This window comes from Stegodyphus dumicola, chromosome 7, assembly GCF_044657685.1.
Source record: "Stegodyphus dumicola isolate Sdum_Otavi_A_Nest chromosome 7, ASM4465768v1".
Taxonomy (NCBI): domain Eukaryota; kingdom Metazoa; phylum Arthropoda; class Arachnida; order Araneae; family Eresidae; genus Stegodyphus; species Stegodyphus dumicola.
The window spans coordinates 36,945,529-36,966,646 of record NC_140774.1 but is presented as its reverse complement, the minus strand read 5'-3'; the positions used below and the strand labels follow the sequence as shown (position 1 = coordinate 36,966,646).

General features: G+C 31.6%; 1 protein-coding gene across 1 annotated transcript; it reads left to right on the top strand.

The window, feature by feature from the left end:
• Positions 1-213: 213 nt before the first annotated feature.
• LOC118181712 (achaete-scute homolog 1a-like) lies at positions 214-11,926 on the top strand. The gene is made up of 2 exons (XM_035350908.2): positions 214-1,478; positions 11,163-11,926. The coding sequence occupies exon 1, from the start codon at positions 827-829 to the stop codon at positions 1,466-1,468; it is 642 nt and encodes a 213-aa protein (XP_035206799.1). The 5' UTR covers positions 214-826; the 3' UTR covers positions 1,469-1,478; positions 11,163-11,926.
• The last annotated feature ends 9,192 nt before the right edge of the window (positions 11,927-21,118 follow it).

Here is a 21,118-nt window from a genome sequence, read left to right as displayed (position 1 = left end):
CAACGTCATGCTTTCATACATAGAGTGGAAGGGGCACAGCAGTTATAGCGACCCCCTGTTCCGTCCTCGCAACGAGCACTCTTTCACTCCCCCCTTGCAAAATCGGACACGCGAGCTCGAGGGGCGAAAACTCATCTCCCTCCAACCATCCTCGTAACACCCGGGGGACAGGGAGGAGCCTATTATTCATGAGGGACGCTGAAAAAGAAAATAAAGAAAGAGAAAGAGGGGTCTCCCAGTTTTAAAGAATACACGGTCTGGGAGCCGGTTTCAGTTCAGCGGCGAACGCCTTTGCGGCAAGAGCTCACCGTTTTGTTCCTTCTGTATTCCAACGTGCCTTGTGTATTCCCCGCGGTTAAAGTCAAATTGGAAGCGCCGTCCCAACAACACGGGATCCTGCAACATCTTGCTGGAGAGTCTAACCTCGAAAAAATTTCAAGCTAGAATTTTTGTTTACGCTGTGCATGCAATTTACAGAAACATTTTGGCAGATTTCATAGTGACTTTATCACGAGCTCCTTGAAACCGTGCTGAGTTGATTATTTTTGTATTGTTGTTAGTGGACCATAATGAAACATTTTCCTGTCAAAAACGTCAATCGCAAAATTGATTTTTAATTCGCATCTCTGTACAGAATCAGCGAATCATCCTATTCAGCAAACAATAAACTTTATCAAAGAAACTGTCAGAAGTTTCTAAGTTTTTATTTTGTTAAAAAAATGAATTCTGTACTATATTAATAATAATAATACAAAAAAAAAAAAAAAAAAAAACCTCTGCATTTAAGATATTGACTAAAATACAACCTGCTTGGACTTTGTTGAAGATGGCATCTATGGCTCTCTTAAACGGCAATCATTCCGAAAATCTCCTAAACAGTGCAACTTGTTATCTCGTATCGACGACCTCTGGTAGCAGTACTCTCATGACCAACAGTTTGTCTCCAACAGCAACTCACTCATCCCCATCAACAGTTAACGCTCAAAGAATAGCACCAAAATTGCCAGATCACCATAAATACCACCAGCAAGATTCTACAGAACTTTTACGGTGCAAACGAAGAATACAACTCGGACATTTGCCTTCTTCAGGAAAAAGCATGAATCCTCAACCAGCAGCTGTTGCTCGAAGGAATGAGCGCGAAAGAAACAGGGTTCGACTCGTGAATCTCGGGTTCGCAACGCTTCGACAGCATGTTCCTAATTCAACCAAGAATAAGAAAATGAGCAAAGTGGACACACTGAGGTCAGCCGTTGAGTATATCAAGAGTCTACAAGAACTGTTAGGTGAGACGACGACAGGGATGATGAATCAGGGAGGAACGATAGATGAGAATTCGTACCCGACGGGTGGACAGTCTTCGACGGGATCTCCCACTCCCAGTCTCTGTTCAGAAGCATCCTCGCCTTATGATGTTATGCATGGTGAGGAAGATGATGAACTCATGGACTTCACGACATGGTTTTGAACTCACTGAAGTAAGCCCATTTACATTATTTACTTCTAATCTGGTTAAGTTGAAAGCTTAATAATTTTTGATAAAATTTTACAACTGCTTTTGGATTGAGATAAATATATTATAACGATTAACAGAACTAAATAGACTTTTGTCTCTATAAGCAAAGTTAATTATATCCATGATAAGATAAATGTGTTTAAGATTATATACAAATGAAAGTCGTATGTGCATTTTATCTATTACAACAGTGATTTTATTACAGCAGTTCTCATTTAACATAAATCAACTATAATTTACTTAGAATAAGGATATATTTTTGATGAAATCATAAGGAAAGGATATGATGAAGGGTTACAAATCTATGTCCGTTTCTTTAACCTAAATGAAAACATTTGGCAAGTATATTTTATGAAATATTTGCTGATAATGTTATTAAAGATGTAATTTTCAATATACCTTAGAGTACTGTTTAACGGTTAATTACTGTATCCCATGCTTACTTTTTTACACAAAATTTAAAAAAGAAAAAACCTTTGAAATGATGTTTCATATGCTATATTAAAATTCTGAAAGATGATATTATAGCACATCTTTAACTGATTAAATCTAACAGTACTTTCTCATTTTATGTGCTAATTTTTTATTTCTGTGGTATTTGAAGCGTAAATGTTAATTAAAACATTTGAAACATTGTTTTTAAATTAAAAAAATATTTATGCAAAATTAAGGGTAAAATACGTAGTGCAATGATTCTTTGTATATTTTGTTGAGAATAGGAAAGATGCAAAACTATTGTAAGACGCAAAATAGCTGATAAAAAGTGCACATTAATCGATATAAATGAATTGTTAACTTAAAATACAAATTCACCAGCGAAATAAATAACTAATAAGCACTTACGATTTTTAATGCTGTTATTAGAAGAATATACAAACAAATATTTCATTATTTTCATTTTTATAAATGCCTCAATTCTTTCATAAAAGGCAATTTTTAGTACTTTAAAATTAATAATTTTTGATAAACTTAACAAAGAAAAAAAGTTTTATATTATATGCATAAATACACAAGTCATTTTTTTACTATGTATATAACAAAAATTTCAAATTTGTAAATTGGAAGAATAAAATTATAACATGCTGGAAAAATTCTTTAAATTTAGTTTTAAAAAAGGAAATATTAAATTTTATAACAAAGTAAATAAAAATTGAAAGAAAAATGCTTTTAATAAAAGTTTTAATTAATTATTCCTCTATTAATGCTTTAGATCAGCTCTTCAAAGGGATGATAATTTACTATAGTCTTGACCGTGAACAGAAACATGCTTGCGTGATTCGAATAAATGTATATTTGCTTATCTTTGTAGAAATGCATGATTTTAACGGTTTCATTGTTTTATTAACCATTTAAAGTGCTTTTAATGTTATGCAATATAGAAATAATAATTTTTATTGTCATGAATCTCCCTTTTTCTACACTTAAACTGAAACTTTAAAATCACCTTTTTTTCCTTTTTATACTCAAAGCAGAAAAAGAAAGAATACTTTATTGTTACTTTATTTAATGTATGATCAGAATATTTATGCATGTTATATGAATATCAGTTTATACGCAGTTTTCGTATTTATTATCAGCTAATAAGATGGCATTACTACAACCTTAAAATGTAAAAAATATTCATTCTATAAGTCTGAAAATGCAAGGCGTTAAAAAAAAAAATTAATTGTATCGAAATGTAAAATAATGTTATTTTCGCAAAAGGTCAATGTAATCTATACTGATACCATCCGCCGTAAAGAAAATATAGTAATTATCTCAGTTCGAAAGTTTTACAGGAGTATTGAATGTAAAATACGATAAGTTGAATAATATATACTTATACTTACGTATATAAATTACGTATATATGTAAGTATAAGTATATATTATTACGTAAGTATATATTACGCAACATGATGTACAAAAAACATTTTAATTCGTTTATCTGCTATCTTCATCTGAAATTATCTAGTGTTGTTTAAAACAAATGAAAATTTATACGTATTTTATAAATTATAAATAAGTTTTATGACATATTAATATCTCTCTCAAGGAAAGTCAAAATGTTGGCTGTTGTTAAAATACTGAAAAAAAATATTTTTAAGGAAGTATTATTCCTTACTAACTGGGCTCTTTTTTAATTAGAATTTGAACAAGTAATTTGTAGCATCCTCCTCTTACTGCACTTAAATGTGAAATAAAGTTTCATAAATAATTTGTAACAAATTTTTAAATGAACATTTTGCTTTATATCAACTATAAATGAATCTGTAAAACAAACAAAAAAAAAAAAAGGGGGTGGAAGAAATGGAGGGATATAATTTGAAATTTTTTAATGAGAAGTAAGTACTTAAATATTGAAAGCTTCATGAATGAAGCTAATACTTAAAATTTAAGTAAAACTTAATACTTTAAGCTCTTGCGCACAAGAGAATTTAAATTTAGCCAAAGCAACAATCTTAATTTAGCTTAAATTTTGAATAAAACTCTATCATTTTTTAAAACTTTATCTCTATTCTTCAGGGGTAAAATGATAGGGAGATGTTTAGGATAACAGTTGATAGAGTTTATCCAATTTTTACGCCAAAATAAGGTTGCTGCTTTAACTGTATCTCTCGTCTTCAGAAGTAAAATGATCGGCAGGTATTCAGAAGCGAATCGATAGAGTTCTATTGAAAAACCTACGTCAAAATAAGGCTGCTGTTTATGCTTAATTTTAAATTTTATATTGGAGTGTTCTTTTTTTTTTTTTTTTTTTTTTTTTTTTTTTTTTTTTTTCCAGTTTAGGGTAAAAGAATATAAAAATAAAAAAATAAAAATAATTCTTGGACATTCTTCTAAACAAAAAAAATGAGTAAACATACAAGATTATTCAACTGCAGCAAAACCCACGTTGTCTATTTATTTACTCGTAAGTTCCGGCACAGTTTTGATCAAGAACTACCTTGAGAAGATGAAATCTGAGGGTCATATCCTGTTATCAACACTTTTTTGTTTTTGGATGGATCGATGCCCGCTCACCACAAAAAGGTTTTAATTAAAAATGAATTCGAACACTGTCATTCGAATTCGAACAATTCGAATTTCGTTCGGTGTGACAACCAGCCTTTGCTTAGCCTCATATTGATTGGGATGTTCATGCATACCAATTGTGTACCAGGAAGCAGAAGCTGCTTTTTCTCTGCATTACCTAATTTTACTTCGTCCTGTAGAGTCATTACGCTATTTTTAAAGCAAGAGTGATGAAAAATGAGCAACGCCCTCGCCGGGAATCGAACCACGGACCTCAGAAATACGCGGCCAGCGCGCAGACCACTACACTACGAAGGCATGCTAAGAAGGCGGGAGAAATACCTTATAGTCTTTCAAAAGAATTAATTACCTCTCTTCTATCTCAGCTTCTAAGCCTTTGAGCTCTTTGGTTCATTAATGGGCTAATAATTAAATTCTTTGTCTCATCAATGGGCGAATGATTAAACTTTTTGGCTCAGTATTAAATTTGTGATTAACTTCAGCAAAAATATCAAAACCATGGAATACTCAGTTATTACGCTAGAGAAAATATCAGAACCATGGTAGTTTTTCATATATTCGATTCCTAGTGGGTCCACAACGTACATTTTATGTGGTTTTTCTAGTAGTCGATGTACATACAGCTACATTTTTCTTAAAATTCTTCCATAAAGGCATCTATTCAGAGACAGAAAGCCCAAGATTTCTTTATCGTATTTTAAAATAACTTTGATTAAAGTCATTAATTATGGCAGAATAATTGAGCTAGTTGCTTAATCGAAAGATATGTCTTCATGGCAGATCGTCTAAGAGATGATTCATGCTTGCATTGCACGTCAGGAAAAAAAAAAAAAAAAAAAAAAAAAACGCGGAAATCCCATGCAGCAAGATTTTTTTAGTTTCCGTAAATCAAATCGAGATGCTCCACCAGCGTTTAGGGTCTGGAGTTCGAATCCCGCCTAACGGTCTCATGCTAGCTCCATGGGCGTTTTTTGGTTTTTCCTTATGTGTAATGTGTATACCCTCCAGCATCCCTTAGAAAGTCCCCCATGAAGGCATTCCTCTCTTTAGGCAGATAGCCCTAGACGGCTTTGCCATAGTCGAATAAACAAACCAAACCACTAGTGTTCAGTGTCGTATTTGTTCTGCCAATGTTATCCATTTATTCAATCAATCCTACTCCAATTTGAATGCTATATATTATATGCATAACGAGTCTTTTCCCAAAATCAATTGACAATTCCACTCGAAAAGCAATGAGATAAATTTAACTTTGAAACACCATTCATAAACAAAAAGATAACCTAAACAAAATATCAAAAGAATTAGTCTTTAAAAACCCATATTCCTTCTTAATAACTCTACTTCCTTTGTGACTTCAGCTAGCAAAACGAAATTTGGAAGCATCCTGTTTTCTACTCACTCACATTTAGAAAATCTTTTAATGACCATGATTCAGAACTGGAACAGAAAGAAATATCCCCTTTTCCTTTGCCAAAAATGATGAACAAGATTTTATTTTAAGCTTCTGTAATATTTTATTACCTCTCTTTTACTCAATGCTTGTAGTGTAGCCTTCGAAGTTCCACAATAGCTGTATTGTACGAGAACTCAACTCAAAACTGTATAAAACAAGGCAGAGAACAATTAATCTTGTTAAGGCAGGAAATAGTAGTCACGAATGAGGAAAAAAAAGAGACAAGGTTTTCTTTCCTAAGCATTTATTTTTGCTCATATTTTATGATTTTATTACTATATTTTAAGTATAATGACGACTTAATGTTTAGGCTTTGACACGAAATAATAAGCTGTAGTCCAATTTCTTGCTGATACATAAAATGTCGCACATGCAACATTATCTCTTTTAAAAACTGAATGCGTATTAACTATATCAGCTATTTTCTCTATAAGAAAATTTCTAGCTTTATTCTTCAGCTGTCTTTAAGAGTTTTAAAGCGACAAATCGCTTACTAAAGCATATATGGATTATATAAAGTAAGAAAAAGTAAATTTATAAAGTAAGAAATTTAGAACTAATGTTTCGAAAAGACGAAAATTTTGAAAATTCATAATTAATAAATTTCAAATAATCTAATAAAGGCAACAAAGAATTTAATAAATGCAAAAACTAAAACTTTTAAACACTCATTACCCCAATTCAAAAAAAAAAAAAAAAAAAAAAATTCCTTAAAGAAATTAAAAGAACAGAGAACTAGACATATTTTTTTTTTTTTTTAAGAAAATTGTTTTGTGTATGTCAAAGATTCATAATATTTAGTATTGGTTAAAATTTGGGAAATGTCTGGAATCCAGATATTAGCTAAAATCTCCATTTAAATCTAAAAGTAATTAACACAAGATGGCCCACTAGTGGTTGATGTTTTTTATTATTATCATTTATTTACTTGAATATGGCAAAACGCATGTGGACTGTTTGTCTAAAGGGAGAGATAACTTCGTGGAGGACCTTCTAAAGAAAGCAAGTCCCTGGTTTGTTCGCTTTTTTCATATGCTTTGCGTACTCTTAAATCTGAGCTGTTATCCTCTTTTTTTTTTTTTTTTTTTTTTTTTTTTTAAAGGTTTTAAAGAAAGGAATTAAAGTTTAATTAATTTTTTTTTAAAAATTCTCTAGTTTCAGCTATTTCTCTTTAATAGCAGAAAAACAGATACTTAATCTGTATTCTATTTTATTTTACAGTGTAGCACACAATATCGCTTACTTCAAAATTATATTACTTCAATAAGTTTCCGACTTAATCTGCTAGATGAATTGCATTAATGTTTGCTACAGAATATTAATAAATTCTGTAATGATGTAACTTATACATAACAAATTTCTTGAAATGAGAGGTAATCTTTCTGATGGTTATTTGCAAGATTAATTTGATATTTCCGCGCTGTGTTTCAGAAGCAATGTAAACTGTTCGACTTCTGCTCAGTGTTAATAATGGTGCTGCCATCTATTGGCAATCAGTGAAAGTATCTGTTATTCAGACAATAAAAGTCTTGCTCCCAAGTAAGAAAGTTTCGCAATAAATAGTAAATTAAACGGGTATTCTTCAACTGACATAAATTTAGCGTTGAAAAATTTCACTACAAGAAGTAATAGAAAGGGAAAAAATTAAAACTTCTAAAAAACTAATTCAGTTTTATTTACGGTGACTGATTGCAGATGCTTAAGACTGCACATTATTCATTAACAAACATTTTCGAGTTTTCCATCTTTTATTTTCCATAACAATTTTACATTTTTTTTCAAAAAAGTAAAATTCAAGTGTTCAAAGTTCCAAATTTTTACTGAAAATAATCGTACTCTTCAAAATTATAACTTGCGCAACTTACAGAGATAGATAGCGATTAAAAGTTGAGTGAAAATAATAAAATCTCGATGGTATTTTTTGTGATAAAAATTTTATTTTCCATCAACTGACTGAGTTTAAAGCTTTGTTGCTGATAAAGATGTAGACAGAGTTGGAATATTGTAAGTTTTGAAAAGTTTGAATCCGTTATCTGTGAAATAATCTAAAAATAACAAAATGTAAGAAACTACAGTTTGAATCTCAATTCATTGCTCGAAAAGGCATTCTTAATCACACTACGAGAAACAATATGAAATTAGGAAATAATTTTATGTAATATTTCCATATCACCTAAAAAGAAACTTGCTCGCTTTTCTTCGTACAGTATTAGACATTTTGTTGATTTAGATGAAGTTATTTTTATTTTATCATGAAAAGGTCTTTTACATTTCACTATTTTAGCTGACTTAAAGAAAAGCAATTTTATTGTCTTATACATTAGTCTTAGTTGAGAATTTTCAGTGATTTTATTAGCTGATAGTGATTTACATAGTATAGATCGCTTTACATATTTAGAAGGCGGACTTGAGATTAATCGCACTGGAAATTCAGATGGTATACATACTCAATTTTCGCCCGCTTATTAAACAATGCCTTTTCTTAAGAAGGTCAATGGAATAAGCTGTTGAATGATAAATGGAAGAGAAGGGCAAAATTAGCTATGCTGAAACTTTCCTATAGATGTATTAATGCAGACGTTGTTCGAAATTAATCAAATTTGAACATAGATTAACACTGATTTTGCCCAAATCAGATAAACTGAAATTTGAACTGAAGTTGAGTTTTTAAATGAGCTTTCTAGGGGATTTGGAAGGTAATCGTTCTTCTTCAAACAGCAAACGTGTTCTCCGAATTTACTCAGCAGTGAAGAATAATAATTTGTGAAAATATTTTGGCTGAAAATTGTTGCTAACTGAAAAATAGAGACTCTTGCCATACGGACATAAAACGCATTTAATGTTTCTATAAAGTTAACTACATAATTTTATTCAGTTTTAAAGATATTGTGTGATTTTGAAATGTATGTTGGTGTTAGGAATGTCTGCAGTCTAGTCTTTCCAATTTCCGTGACGCAATACTTTACTTGACCGAAGCAGTCATCAATCAAACGAATTAATCTCTTTTATCATCTCTCATCCTATTCTAACAGAGATTGAGAAACAGTATTCTAAATAACTTTAATTAAATTCTAAATAATTTTAAATAATTTAATAATTTTACTTTAATAATACTTTTAATAGTAAAATTTCTAATACATCTATAGGATAATTTTTTCAAAAATTTACGCTGTTAGTAAAATTAATAAAAGGCAATCTAATATCAGATGTTAAGCACTTGAATTGCAGAATACAGTGAAGCCCTTCTCGGTGACCCCTAAAATCTCCCTAAAATTATCACATTTGAACGTGACCAGTATTTCTGAGAAAAGAAGCAAAAATAGCCATTATACTGTTAAATATCCTTTATGTAAGAAGATTACTTTCACAAAAACGAAAATTTGGAAATTTGGATGGTCATTTTAGAGAGGACTCACTATAATTGATTACGTTTTTGATAGATATTTAACAACGTTTACTATTTGCTAAAAATAAAGTCTCCAAATTGTATTTTTAAAAATATTTTTGCTGTCTTAGCCAGAAGTTACTGGTATTTGACCTTATACCTAGACGTTATATTCGGATACGATGAATTTAGAGATTGTGCAGAGGAGCTAGTTTTACTAGAAATCTAACTGATTAGCTGTCCCATTCGACTTTTATATAGTATTATCGTGTAACATATTCTTAATACCTTACAATACTTTTCTTGTCTCTTTGCCTTCGGAAGAGACCAAGTAAAGAAAGAAAATTTTTCGAAAGGAATGACCTGACAGAAGGTGAATACGCTTCTTCATTACTCGCTGCCTCTGAGAGTTATTGTTATCGCCAAAAATCATAAAGTTATTGTACAGTGTATCACCCTAAATAATAAAAATTTTCGACCTTGTGCACATGTTTCAAGCCCCCACGCAATTCAGACGGACATCCGCCCGTCTTACAACAGATGATCCACCCTCCACCGACTCTAAGACTTTTCACAAAGGACTTCAACCTCTCTGTCCTTCATAAAAAATACTTTCAAAAATCCAGCATTAGCCTGCAATGGGTCAAATGCACGGACGCACAGACAAACAAGTGCCAAAGCAGAACAGGTAGCATTCACCGGATCAAAAGCACCCAGAGGGGTGTAAGGTCCACAATGGAGGCTCTATGGGTGACCCCTGCATTGTCAAGGCTGCTCTGTTCCTCAAAGATGGTGTTTCTTTACCTTAAATATATATATCTATATTTTTTATCTGGGTCTGTATATCGTTAGTAAGAGATGTGGTTGGTTACTTAGTTTTTTTTTTTTTTTTTTCCTCTTTTTTTTCTTTCAGTCCTATTCTAGGAGGGGATTCTCCCATCGAGGGAGGGATTTATAGGAGTATAATGAACAGGAAATTCGGTCACTGTATTACTTGAGCAATGCTTTGCTTTCTGTGAAATGCCGGCATCTGACCTGCAGTACATTAAAATTTTAGCATTAGTATTTTTACAGAAGGAAAAAAAAAAAAAAAAATAATTTAATTCGTAATTAAGATAACTAAGATCCTGATTTAAATAATTTAAAAGATTTAGCGAGAAATGAAACTCCAGAACTGTAACAAGGAATGCTGAAAGGAACTGAAAAATACAGTACAGTGAATCAGTGAATTTGAAATATGGAATTTATTTTGTTATCGATTTCCTATTTTGTAAAACTTTAACGAATTTTTAATGAACAAACTCAACGATTTCAAACCGAGCAATTGCAACACTCTACGGGAGCGCGAAAAAAAAAACCTTTTTATCTTCAGCGCGCGCAACTATGTATGTACTATATTCTAAAACGAGGCTCATTTTAAAATTATTTTGTGACTTTGCTGTTGAACTGAATTTTATGGTTTAAGTTCAAGGAACATGATATTTAATAAATAAAGGTAAAGGTTTTATAGAATAAATTAAAGTGTAACAAATTCATTACTTTCTCACTGAGATGTATGGATGCAGATTTTTCATGAAAACTTAACAACATTTCAGCAATTTCTAAATAAAATAAAACAAAACCATAGCTTACCATAAGTGATAGTGATAACATAACTGAGTGAATAAGATGATTGAACACTAGGGTGGGACAAACTACCAGTGTTCAATCGAAATGGGTATCTTAATGATTGAAATTTAATGTTTTATTTTTTATTTATAGTTTTTGCTCATATTTGCATTTCTTTTTCAGATTGTATTAAGGCCTACCTCATCGTTAACAGTGACACGGGAAAAAAACAGAAGAAAAGAAATTTCTGTGCGCCTGTGTTCTGCGACAGTATTTGAACTTGAATCTAAGCAGGAGTTTTAAGTAATATGAACACTAATATTTTTCGCGAGATCTTCATTGCTCTGCAAGTCTGAACATAAAGAAAGAAGCCTTTTAAATACTGAACTGTTTATATCCCATTTTATTTCATATACATTATATCATATTTATAAAGAGTACATTGTTAGTGTATTATTTGTACATAAGTTTTAATTTATTATGCACGTTGACCACTGAATATAGAGCTAGATTCGTGAGATATGAAAAGTGAAGTTGACGTGTATCACTGAGCTGTTTTCTCAACTATTTTGAAAGTTGAAAAACTTAGTTGATTATTGAACGTTAAGGATTTTCAAAAATTATGCACGAACTGTTTTCTACGTCCAGATGACTCTGTTGATTAAGCACTGCATCAAAAAATTAGAAAATGTGAAAAACAGTGCCTTTAGAAAATCGACTCTCGCATTAATTTTCTTACATTTTTTATGCCTGTTGGAATATTTGAAAAAAAAAAAGTCCACATTCCATTTATTATATTTACATGTATGTATATAAGAGAAATATTTTCTTAATTCATAGATCATTTTAAAATTAAAATTCCATGTTACATTATTTAGAATGTTATTGTATTTCTCACTTTGCACAAACGCTCTGAAATATTTTGCGTGTTACAAAATAAAAAAATATTGTTTTAATTTATTTGTACTGATTTATTTATTGATAGCGTGTATTCGGTGTGTATTTAATTATGGCAAAGCTCACTAGGGCTATCTGCCTAAGGGGAGGGATGCCTTCGTGGAGGACTTTCTAAGAGAAACTGGCTCGTATACACGTTACACATAGGGAAAACCACGAAAATACCCATGCAGCCAATCCGTTCGCGGGTTTCGAACCTCGGACCGAACTACCAGTGTTCAGCGACTTTACCGCTCGGCCGCTGGTGGGCCTTATTTATTGATAGAGTAAGACTCTTTAAGCACATGGTATTAATTCTTGCGAAAAAGTTCAAGAATCATTTTATCTTTTAATAACCTAAACAATTTTTATAATATTTTATTGAACAATAATCAGGTTGATGGGTTTTGAAAAGTAAGAAATGTTCGATTCTTCAGTTAAAAATGCTGACTTAAATACATCAGCGAATATTTTTAAAAAATAGAACACTATTAATTAAAAGTATATTTATTCTATAATTTAAAGAGGAAAAAAAGATTTCGTACTTAAAATTGCATATTTAATAAAAGATTTTCATTAAAAAGGTAAAAAATTTGAATGTAGAAGTTAAATTTCTTAACTAAGAATTATTCTAATTAGAAAAAACGTATAGAGTAAAAATCTTGTGCATAAAAACGAATTATTCATTTAACTAGAGTTCATTTAAATTTTTTAATAGCTTCCTTCCCTGAAGTAATATCCCGTTAAATGGTGTTTTAAGTCTTAATGTTGAAGCTTATAAAACCATTCCCTTGAATATGTAAATTCATAAGTATTTTAATAAGTTATTTATTTATCATGTACGCCGCCTTTAGGAACGGTATAGAAAGAAAGTGATTCCTCTTGGAGGATTTTCTAAGGAAAACTGACTCGTATCCAGATTAGGTATGGAGAAAACCACGAAAAACGCCCTTGCGACCAGCCCGTTCGCCGGGACTCTAGCCCCGGACCAAACTACCAGCGTTCAGCGTTTTCTACCGCTAGGCTGCTGGTGGCCCAATTTTAAGCATTAGCTCAAACTTTGGTTGATGCGTCAGAGATGTGCATAAATATGCAGTTCAACCCAAAAGCGGGAAAAAATTGAAAGAACGAATAAAAAAATTTTACATTCCACCTTCCATTTCTAATTTCACTCTCTACCAGCTACGGAACTTTTAATTAAAAGGGATCGCATTATCATACCAACTGCGTGAGTCTCTTAAAAGGCGACGATAATCCACGCTGGAAAACACGCTTGAAAAACTTACGCGAATTTGCTTTTGCTTTTCCCTCATTTCTAAAAGCCTGAGTTTCCATCAGAAACACGTTGGCTACGAAAGGACATTTATCCTCATAAATGGAACGGTTGATACTTCAAATTTTTCAGTATTATGAGAATTTTGCATGCAAAAGAAATATAAACTGAAAGCTTGGTATGCGCTAAAGTAAAAATGAATTACATTATTATTTATAGACTACTACTGCCATAAGGCTTAAAAGAATCATAAATTAAAATGTGTTATCCGGGGATTCAAATCCTTCTTAAAAGGACTACAAAAACTTTTAGCTTCTGATAAAAAAAAAATAAAAAGACAAAATATGTATATATATATATGTAACTCTGTATAGTACTTTAAATTACCAAAAGCCTCTAATTCCTCATTTTGAATTTGGGTATTTCTTCTCTCTATTCTAAAAATAGCAATAACTCTCTCGAAACTGAGTCATATCTGAAAATTTACTCCGTATTATGCCATCTTAACCTTCTGCATTACATATATTACTTAGCCAATCAGATTAATGAAAAATTTTACTATAAACACCGCTAAAATCCAACTAAGCTCTCTCTTTCTCTGCCTACTACGTTTGCTAGCTGAAGGACGTCTCTTGCTTGGCTGCTTCTGAAAAGCATCATCATCAAAATTGTGGGAGGCAGATTGCCGCCGTTATGATGTGCCATGCTACAGAGTAATCAACAAGTAATAAATATAAGTTTGGATTATAAATTTGTAGAGACACTAGGTTATTATGAAGCAGGAGATGAGAAGAATGAGCAATGTCTTCACCGGGGCTCGAACCACGGATCTCTCGAATAAGCGCCGAGCGGGCTGACCATTACACCACGAAGGCATGCTAAGACGGCGGAAGAAATACCTTATAAAGTGATTTTGCAATTCTTCAAAAGTTCCCGTCATCGACTACCACGTAATCGAAATTTCAGTGATCTTCTAACTTCAATCCACTCCCGACTGCAAAAATAATAACATCTTCCCTAGTCAGACACTCATCTCATATCAAATTACTGCAACGAACAGAATTATATCACACACACACACACACACACATATATATATATATATATATAAGTATTTAAATATAACAATTTAACAACATATATATATGTGTAATATCTCTAAGTGCGCATCTCTAAGCTAATTTCGGGGATTCACCATATTTATTTCTAGGCGCATCAAAAATTTATTCTTTAGCGGACAAATTACTTTTCGATCATATTTGAATACAAGTAATTTTTATAGGCTCAAATTAAAAGCTACGACGTTATTTTAAGCAGGGAAAAAAAAAAAAAAAAAAAAAAAGGCACAGAGCTGTTTCCATGGCAGACGTCAGAAAAAAAGGGGAGCGTAGTACTCGTGACTCAACATTTATACCTCCCCGTATGTGCAGAGAGCATTCTAAGCTATGATTTGTCAGTATTAGTTTTAGTTACCTTTTTTAGGCAGTGTTACGTAATTTGGAATGATCTCGAATTTAGAAGAACGGATGAATTTAGGTGGGAGAGCACCAAATCTAGAATGCTAATTTTGAGGTCGTCAATTATTTTTTAAAGCAGCTACGTATTTTGTTATACTTTACATATATATATATAGTTAAATTGTGAAATTATTTAATAAAGACTTAAAAAAACATATCCTATTCAAACTGCTGCTAACATTTAATTTAGTATATCTTAGGTAAGTAAAAATTAAAACTAAACAGATGAAAAATACATAAGCAGATAGAGGGGGGGAAATACTAATTACTCATTATAATTTCATTAAAACCTTAGTTAAAAATAAAAGCTTTGCAAAATGAAATTGGAGTAAATTAAAAATATTTCTTTTATTATTCTTTTATTATTTAATTGCATGCATAATTATCCTATCAATTATTGGTTTTAAGAAGAGGTACTAATATCAGTTAGTACCTCTTCTTAAATCAGTTTGTAGTGCAGTTTGTTTTTAAATCTACCATTCTAGATAAATATAAATAAATCTGAGCCGGCGAAACGGAAAAGTACCAATAAATCTTAGTTCAAAAATATAATTTGTTTAAAATTTCCAACTATATGCAAATGATTACAAGCTTATAATAATATTGCTGCATTGGATATGATGTCAAGCCTTTGTTTAGTTTTATTTTTTGATATTGCTTACTTTTATTAGAAACTTTGAATTTTTAATTTACTACTACTGCATTTCTTATCTTACTTATATCATTGATATGAAAGCATCTACAGTTTAGTCTTTCGGTTTTTCACACGTTACGCATTACGTTGCGTTACCACGGCATATGTTATCCACCTGCCCTGAGAAGCTTTGCCATTTTATAAAGCAAATTACTAGATCTTAGGGATGCTACCATTACATGCAGCAAAAATTCTCTAATTTAATTATTTAAATGGGATGAAACCAAGGAGGATGACATCATAATGCTATTTAAATTCTTTTCTTTAGTAAATTTTCATCAATTTCAGGTTTGAGTTTATTAGTTCAGGTTATTATTTCAGGTTATTTATTTTTAAGTGTTATTATTTCGTTTTTCTTCTTTGGTTCTACATTGACATCATTCATTCATTTCAGAAATGAACACATGAAATGTTAAAAATAAAGAAGACATTTATTTCAGAAGATATGAAACTAAGACTGATTTGACTAGATCAAGAATAGCCAATACCTTAGTGTTAAGGACATGGATTCTAGTATTTTCCTTCAGACATTATTTGGTGTCTGAGTTGAAAGTTCTAAAAATTTTCAGCAAAATTTAATTTCCTACAAAGTAAGTTTATTATAAATCAATTTAGTTTTATTAATGACAACAGTGAAAGTCTAATAGGTGTTTTCTTTAATTTTGTTTATTATTTTAATACAAATGCTTCTTGAATATATCCTTGGAACAAATTTAAATGTAACTCGATCTTTGATAAGCAGCACATGCAAGAGTAGTAGTCATAACAGTATGTAATAATAAGAAGAAGAAAATAAGAAAAAAGAATATATGTGTAATAATAATAATAATAATGTAGAATCGGTACTTACTGTCTAGGAATATGATGTCTGTAAACTTACTTCTTAGGTGGCTGTCTAGGGGCTAATAAACTAGTCCAACTTACAAATAACTTGAATATTTAATGGAAACATGAATAGTTGCTACAAACTACAAAATGATTACATGTGTAGAAGGATGAATTTACATAGATGATATTTACAGATGAAGAGAATCGACCGTCTTTTACATGTAAACATCTTTCAGTCGCATCGTCTTAATGGCGGAATCGTCTGACTTCTATCATCGGAAAAGTAAAAGATTTATTCTCACAGCTTATCGCGTCATCCGATTATAATGAACGATGCCATCCCACAATAATAATAATACTTTTATATGTTAATAATAAGTTACAAAAACTATTGCTTTAGTTCTTTTAATTCAAACAAACAGAATATGGAAACAAATTCCTGCAAAAATATAGATATATGATAGAAGGAATTTTAAAATGGGGAAGTTATTGAGTAACAATAATCACGGTACTTACGCATATCAAATGCAAACCGAAGGATTGACGAAATATATTTTACAGCAAATTGTCATTTTTGTTAAACGTAAGGTTGTTTACAGTAAGTTGTTGATATCATTCGCCTACAAAGAGGGATTAAAAAAACGTTACTCTCAGAGAAATACTCAGTCACGCATTTCAAAAAAGCTGTCTACTTAAATATAAGCGCAGATAAAATCAAAATTAAAAAAAAAAAGAAAAAAGAAAAAAGAAAAGGAAAGAAATTCATTTTTTTCTAGACTATTTTTATAGAGTGCTCATTGTATGGTGTATATTATGTCCATTATGTGGTTTATAAAGGGTCTAAATTTATAAAGCATTTTCTCCCTCCTTTCTGCACGCCTTCGTGGAGTAGCGATGGCACAGTCGGCGCGTTTTCGAGAGTTCCAGACTCAAGACCTGGTGACGACTCGAACCTTTTCATGTCTCCTGCTTCACAATATCCTAATGACTCTACAAATTATATTATTGGCAGCTTCGAAATCCCGTTGGAAGAATTTTTTTTTTTTTTTTTTTTAAATTTAAAACTTAGGTAGTTATATAGAATTTTCTTCTCAAGTTTGGAATTAGAACCTTGTTTGCATCCTGTATTACTAACTAATAATAATAATATATACAATGTATAGCTAATGGTGCAACTAGAAAGCAAGCACCTACATAAGGCCTCGACGAGCATACTATAAAACAATGCAATTAAAATTTTTACCATTTTCTTGCTGGTTTATATCGTAAACAATATTCCGTTTCTTTTCTCTTTTTATATAAGTTATACAATCTCTTTGGTAACATAAATTAGATGAAACCTCTAGAAGGCGGAAGCAACTTCTCACTATGTCTTGGAAATTACAACACTGCTCGTGCTTACAGAACCAGCCAGCATTTATGACGTACATCAAAATGAAGAACTAAGTAAATTGCAAGGTAACCCAAAGCCAAGTTCTCTCAAACCTAAAATCGCCTATCAGGCCCTGCTGGCGAGAATAACTCAATGCCAAGATACACGGTTATCAACAGATTCAATTAGCAACGTGACCTTCAGCAGGCGGAAAAGGCTCTGATTCTACAATCTAAAACTTTTCCTTAAACACACTGTCTTTCTACCTCATTTGAATACACGAGAAGTAGAAATTAGCATTCTGCAGAGAAAATGTAAAGCAAGAAAGACAGTAAAAATAATGAACATAAAATAACTATGTAGTAAAACTAAACAGGTATTCATAAAGTTTACATTAAACTCTTTGAAAACAAATCGCATATGAGATTTTTATACCCAGTAGTACTTTTACTCATTGTGATAAAGTATCAAGTTTGCCTTTATCAAAAGCTTGCTTTTTTATTAACAAGGAGAAAGTAGATGTAATAAAAAATGGCAAGGCAAACCTGTTGAATATCCAAAATATGAACCACCTACTCGCTATGATGTTCTTGTGATTCGCTTATAGCAGTTCATTATTATCAACATATTCCGAAATTATTTTCTCTTTACGCATGAAAACAAGATTTGAATATCACTTTCACCTGTATATCTTAGCGGTGAGAACAATGCAAACATGTGATATGTAATTACAAGGCAAACAAATATACACAACCGTTTTTCTTAATAATACGCTACTGTTCTTTTACGTAGTGCCTTTGAAAATAAAGATGCATCGACCTCCATTGAAGTTTGAAACAAAAGTAGACAAGAACACCGAACGCCATGTTTGGCCACTGTTTTAGTAACCAGAAGTGGATATCTTGCTGTACTAACAGCATCTGATATTTAATACTTTGTCAAACTACACATAAATGCAACATAAAATTTTCAGACTGCAGTTACAAAATTACCATTCACTTTTGTTTATACAAGAAGTTTAAAAGTTCAAACATAGTTTTGTCACCCTTATATATTAATCATTATTTAGCTTGAGTTTTGATCTTAACTCAAAGGAAAGGATTCCTTTAAGATGATAACGCAAATTTATTAATTTTTTTAAACATTTTTATCTCCGCGTTGCCAGGAAAAATTCAGCTTTATGAAGAAGCCTTCGTTTGAAATTTGAACCTGAACATTATCTTTCCTACACATAAAAATCCTTTTGATATTCATTAAACGTTAATCATTATACTGAACATTTCAATTAAACTCAAATTAGGTTGCGGTTGAAATATTTGGGGACAATGTAAGACGATATTGATAGCAATAAGATAATCAAACTTGTTTACTTACTGACTGAATATCAATTGTATACTTATAAAGTATTTCTTCCGCCTTCTTAGCATGTCTTCGTGGTGTATTTGTCATCACGCTCGGGGCGTAATCGAGAGGTCCGAGCTTCGAGGTCCGGTGAGGGCATTGCTCATTTTTCATCTTTCCTTCTTCCCAATATCCTAATGTCTCTACAGTGGTAGCCGAACTCAAAAAAGGTGGTGGATAATGGTTCTCCATCACCAGGATTTGGCGATTTTGTCATCTAATTCCTAGTCGCCCTTTAAAAGGGGGAGTATATAAGGCACGTCTCCCCCTTCTTAGCATGCCTTCGTGGTGTAATGATCAGCCCGCTCGGCGCATATCCGAGGGGTTCGAGTCCCGGAAAGGGAATTGGTCATTTTTCACTTCTCTCAGCATCAAAAATCCTAATGTCTCTGCTTACTGTCTAAAATACACTTTGAATATATGAAGCCTACTTATAAAATCATACGATACGCAGTTTCACGCGCTAGAGATAAAAATGTTGCCATTGCTCGCTCTGAAATCATCGAGTTTATTAAGCAAAAATTCGTTTTACAAAATATGAAATCGATAATAAAACCAATTCTAAATTTCAAATTTGGGCTTTCACATGCCCATATTCGCAATAGGATAAGGTCATTAAAAATATGATGGCTCTATGTACCGCTGTTTTATCACAATGCGAGAAACATACATACATTCATGCAGATTCTTCATTATTTAATTTCTTTAAATATAATACAGGGGAATAATGTATGATGGAAACAATTTGAAAAGTGAAACAATGCTTATCGTGAATCGGCGCAAAATGCCAAAACGAAATTAATAATCCTTCAGTGCAAATTGCCCCTTTGGACTAAAAATCTTAATAATTATACTGAAAATAATTTGCTTAGATCATGATTTAACTAAATTCAAACATTATGTCCATCAATTATAGAAGACACAAAGAGGAAGTGCCAGTTGCAGAAACTTTCCTAATACAAATTGTTTGGTGTAAATTAAAAAATACAATTGCACTGAATAAAGCTGAAAATAATTCATCAAATTCTGAGGGGTATACATATTACTATAGCAGTGACAATTTTTAGATACAGTGGGCCCTAAAACAAACATTAATTCTAAATTTTGGTAGTCTCATATGTTACTGTCTATATTTTAGAATAAAATAAGGGGAATATTTGAGGTACTTCCTCTTAAAACATTGCGTATATCCTGAAAATCTTACATTTTTCGTGTTTTTACTCTTAAAATCCTGCGTGTTTCACTGTATTAGACCCATAATATGAAATCTTGAGATTGCAGTTTTTTCATTCCACTTTTATTTTGCTTTTATATATTTTATATTTAAATTTTTTCTTGGCCTAAAATGAGTTGAGAAGACAGTAGCTTTCAAAATTTAAGATTTTATTTAAAAAAAGTTATTTGATCGAGTGCTTTAAATCTGATTTTGATACTCTAAATTAGAATGTTTCGGAAAGTTTGATGCATAACATTTTTTAAAAATCTGTTTATGGAGACAAGACATATGAACACCGAAATTTGCTGTAATCAAGCAAACAAAATGTATTATATATTATAAATATGGGTCTAATTATTATGTACTATGAAAAGCGTTACCAAACATATCTTTCGTGAAAAACCTAACAACCTTGAAATTCTTTAATACTGTAAATGCATGTGTTAATGTACGTTTCTCGAAGTTTAAAACGAAGATTTTCCATACTGTTCACTGAAAAATAATATTTCAAAAAAGTGTTGCACGTGTACGGGTTCGTAATAGAATGAATCCACACAAGTCCGATGATAGGTTGATAAAATTAATTTTATTAAAAGGAACATTTCAGAGTTCTGGAACTTTCTACCAAAATACTCGTACAAGTGTTCACAGTATCACAGAGTACAACCAATAGTTAACACTTCAAACTTGACTTCTCAGTCGTCCTAAACTAACAACTCACAACAACCATAACTGAGGAACTTAAGTTCTCTCAAGACTTTTATAGCTATACTTTTATTTTATAGCTTTTATAGCTTACCCAGCTGCCGAGATATTTCTAATACTTTCTGCTTCTTAAAATTAGAGCGGATCGAAATGTTGCTAAATGGTCACAAACAGCCTCAAGTGGAAGCTCCCCTGGC

Coding starts and splice junctions, on each gene's coding strand:
- LOC118181712 (XM_035350908.2), top strand. CDS start 827: ATGGCATCTATGGCTCTCTTAAACGGCAATCATTCCGAAAATCTCCTA.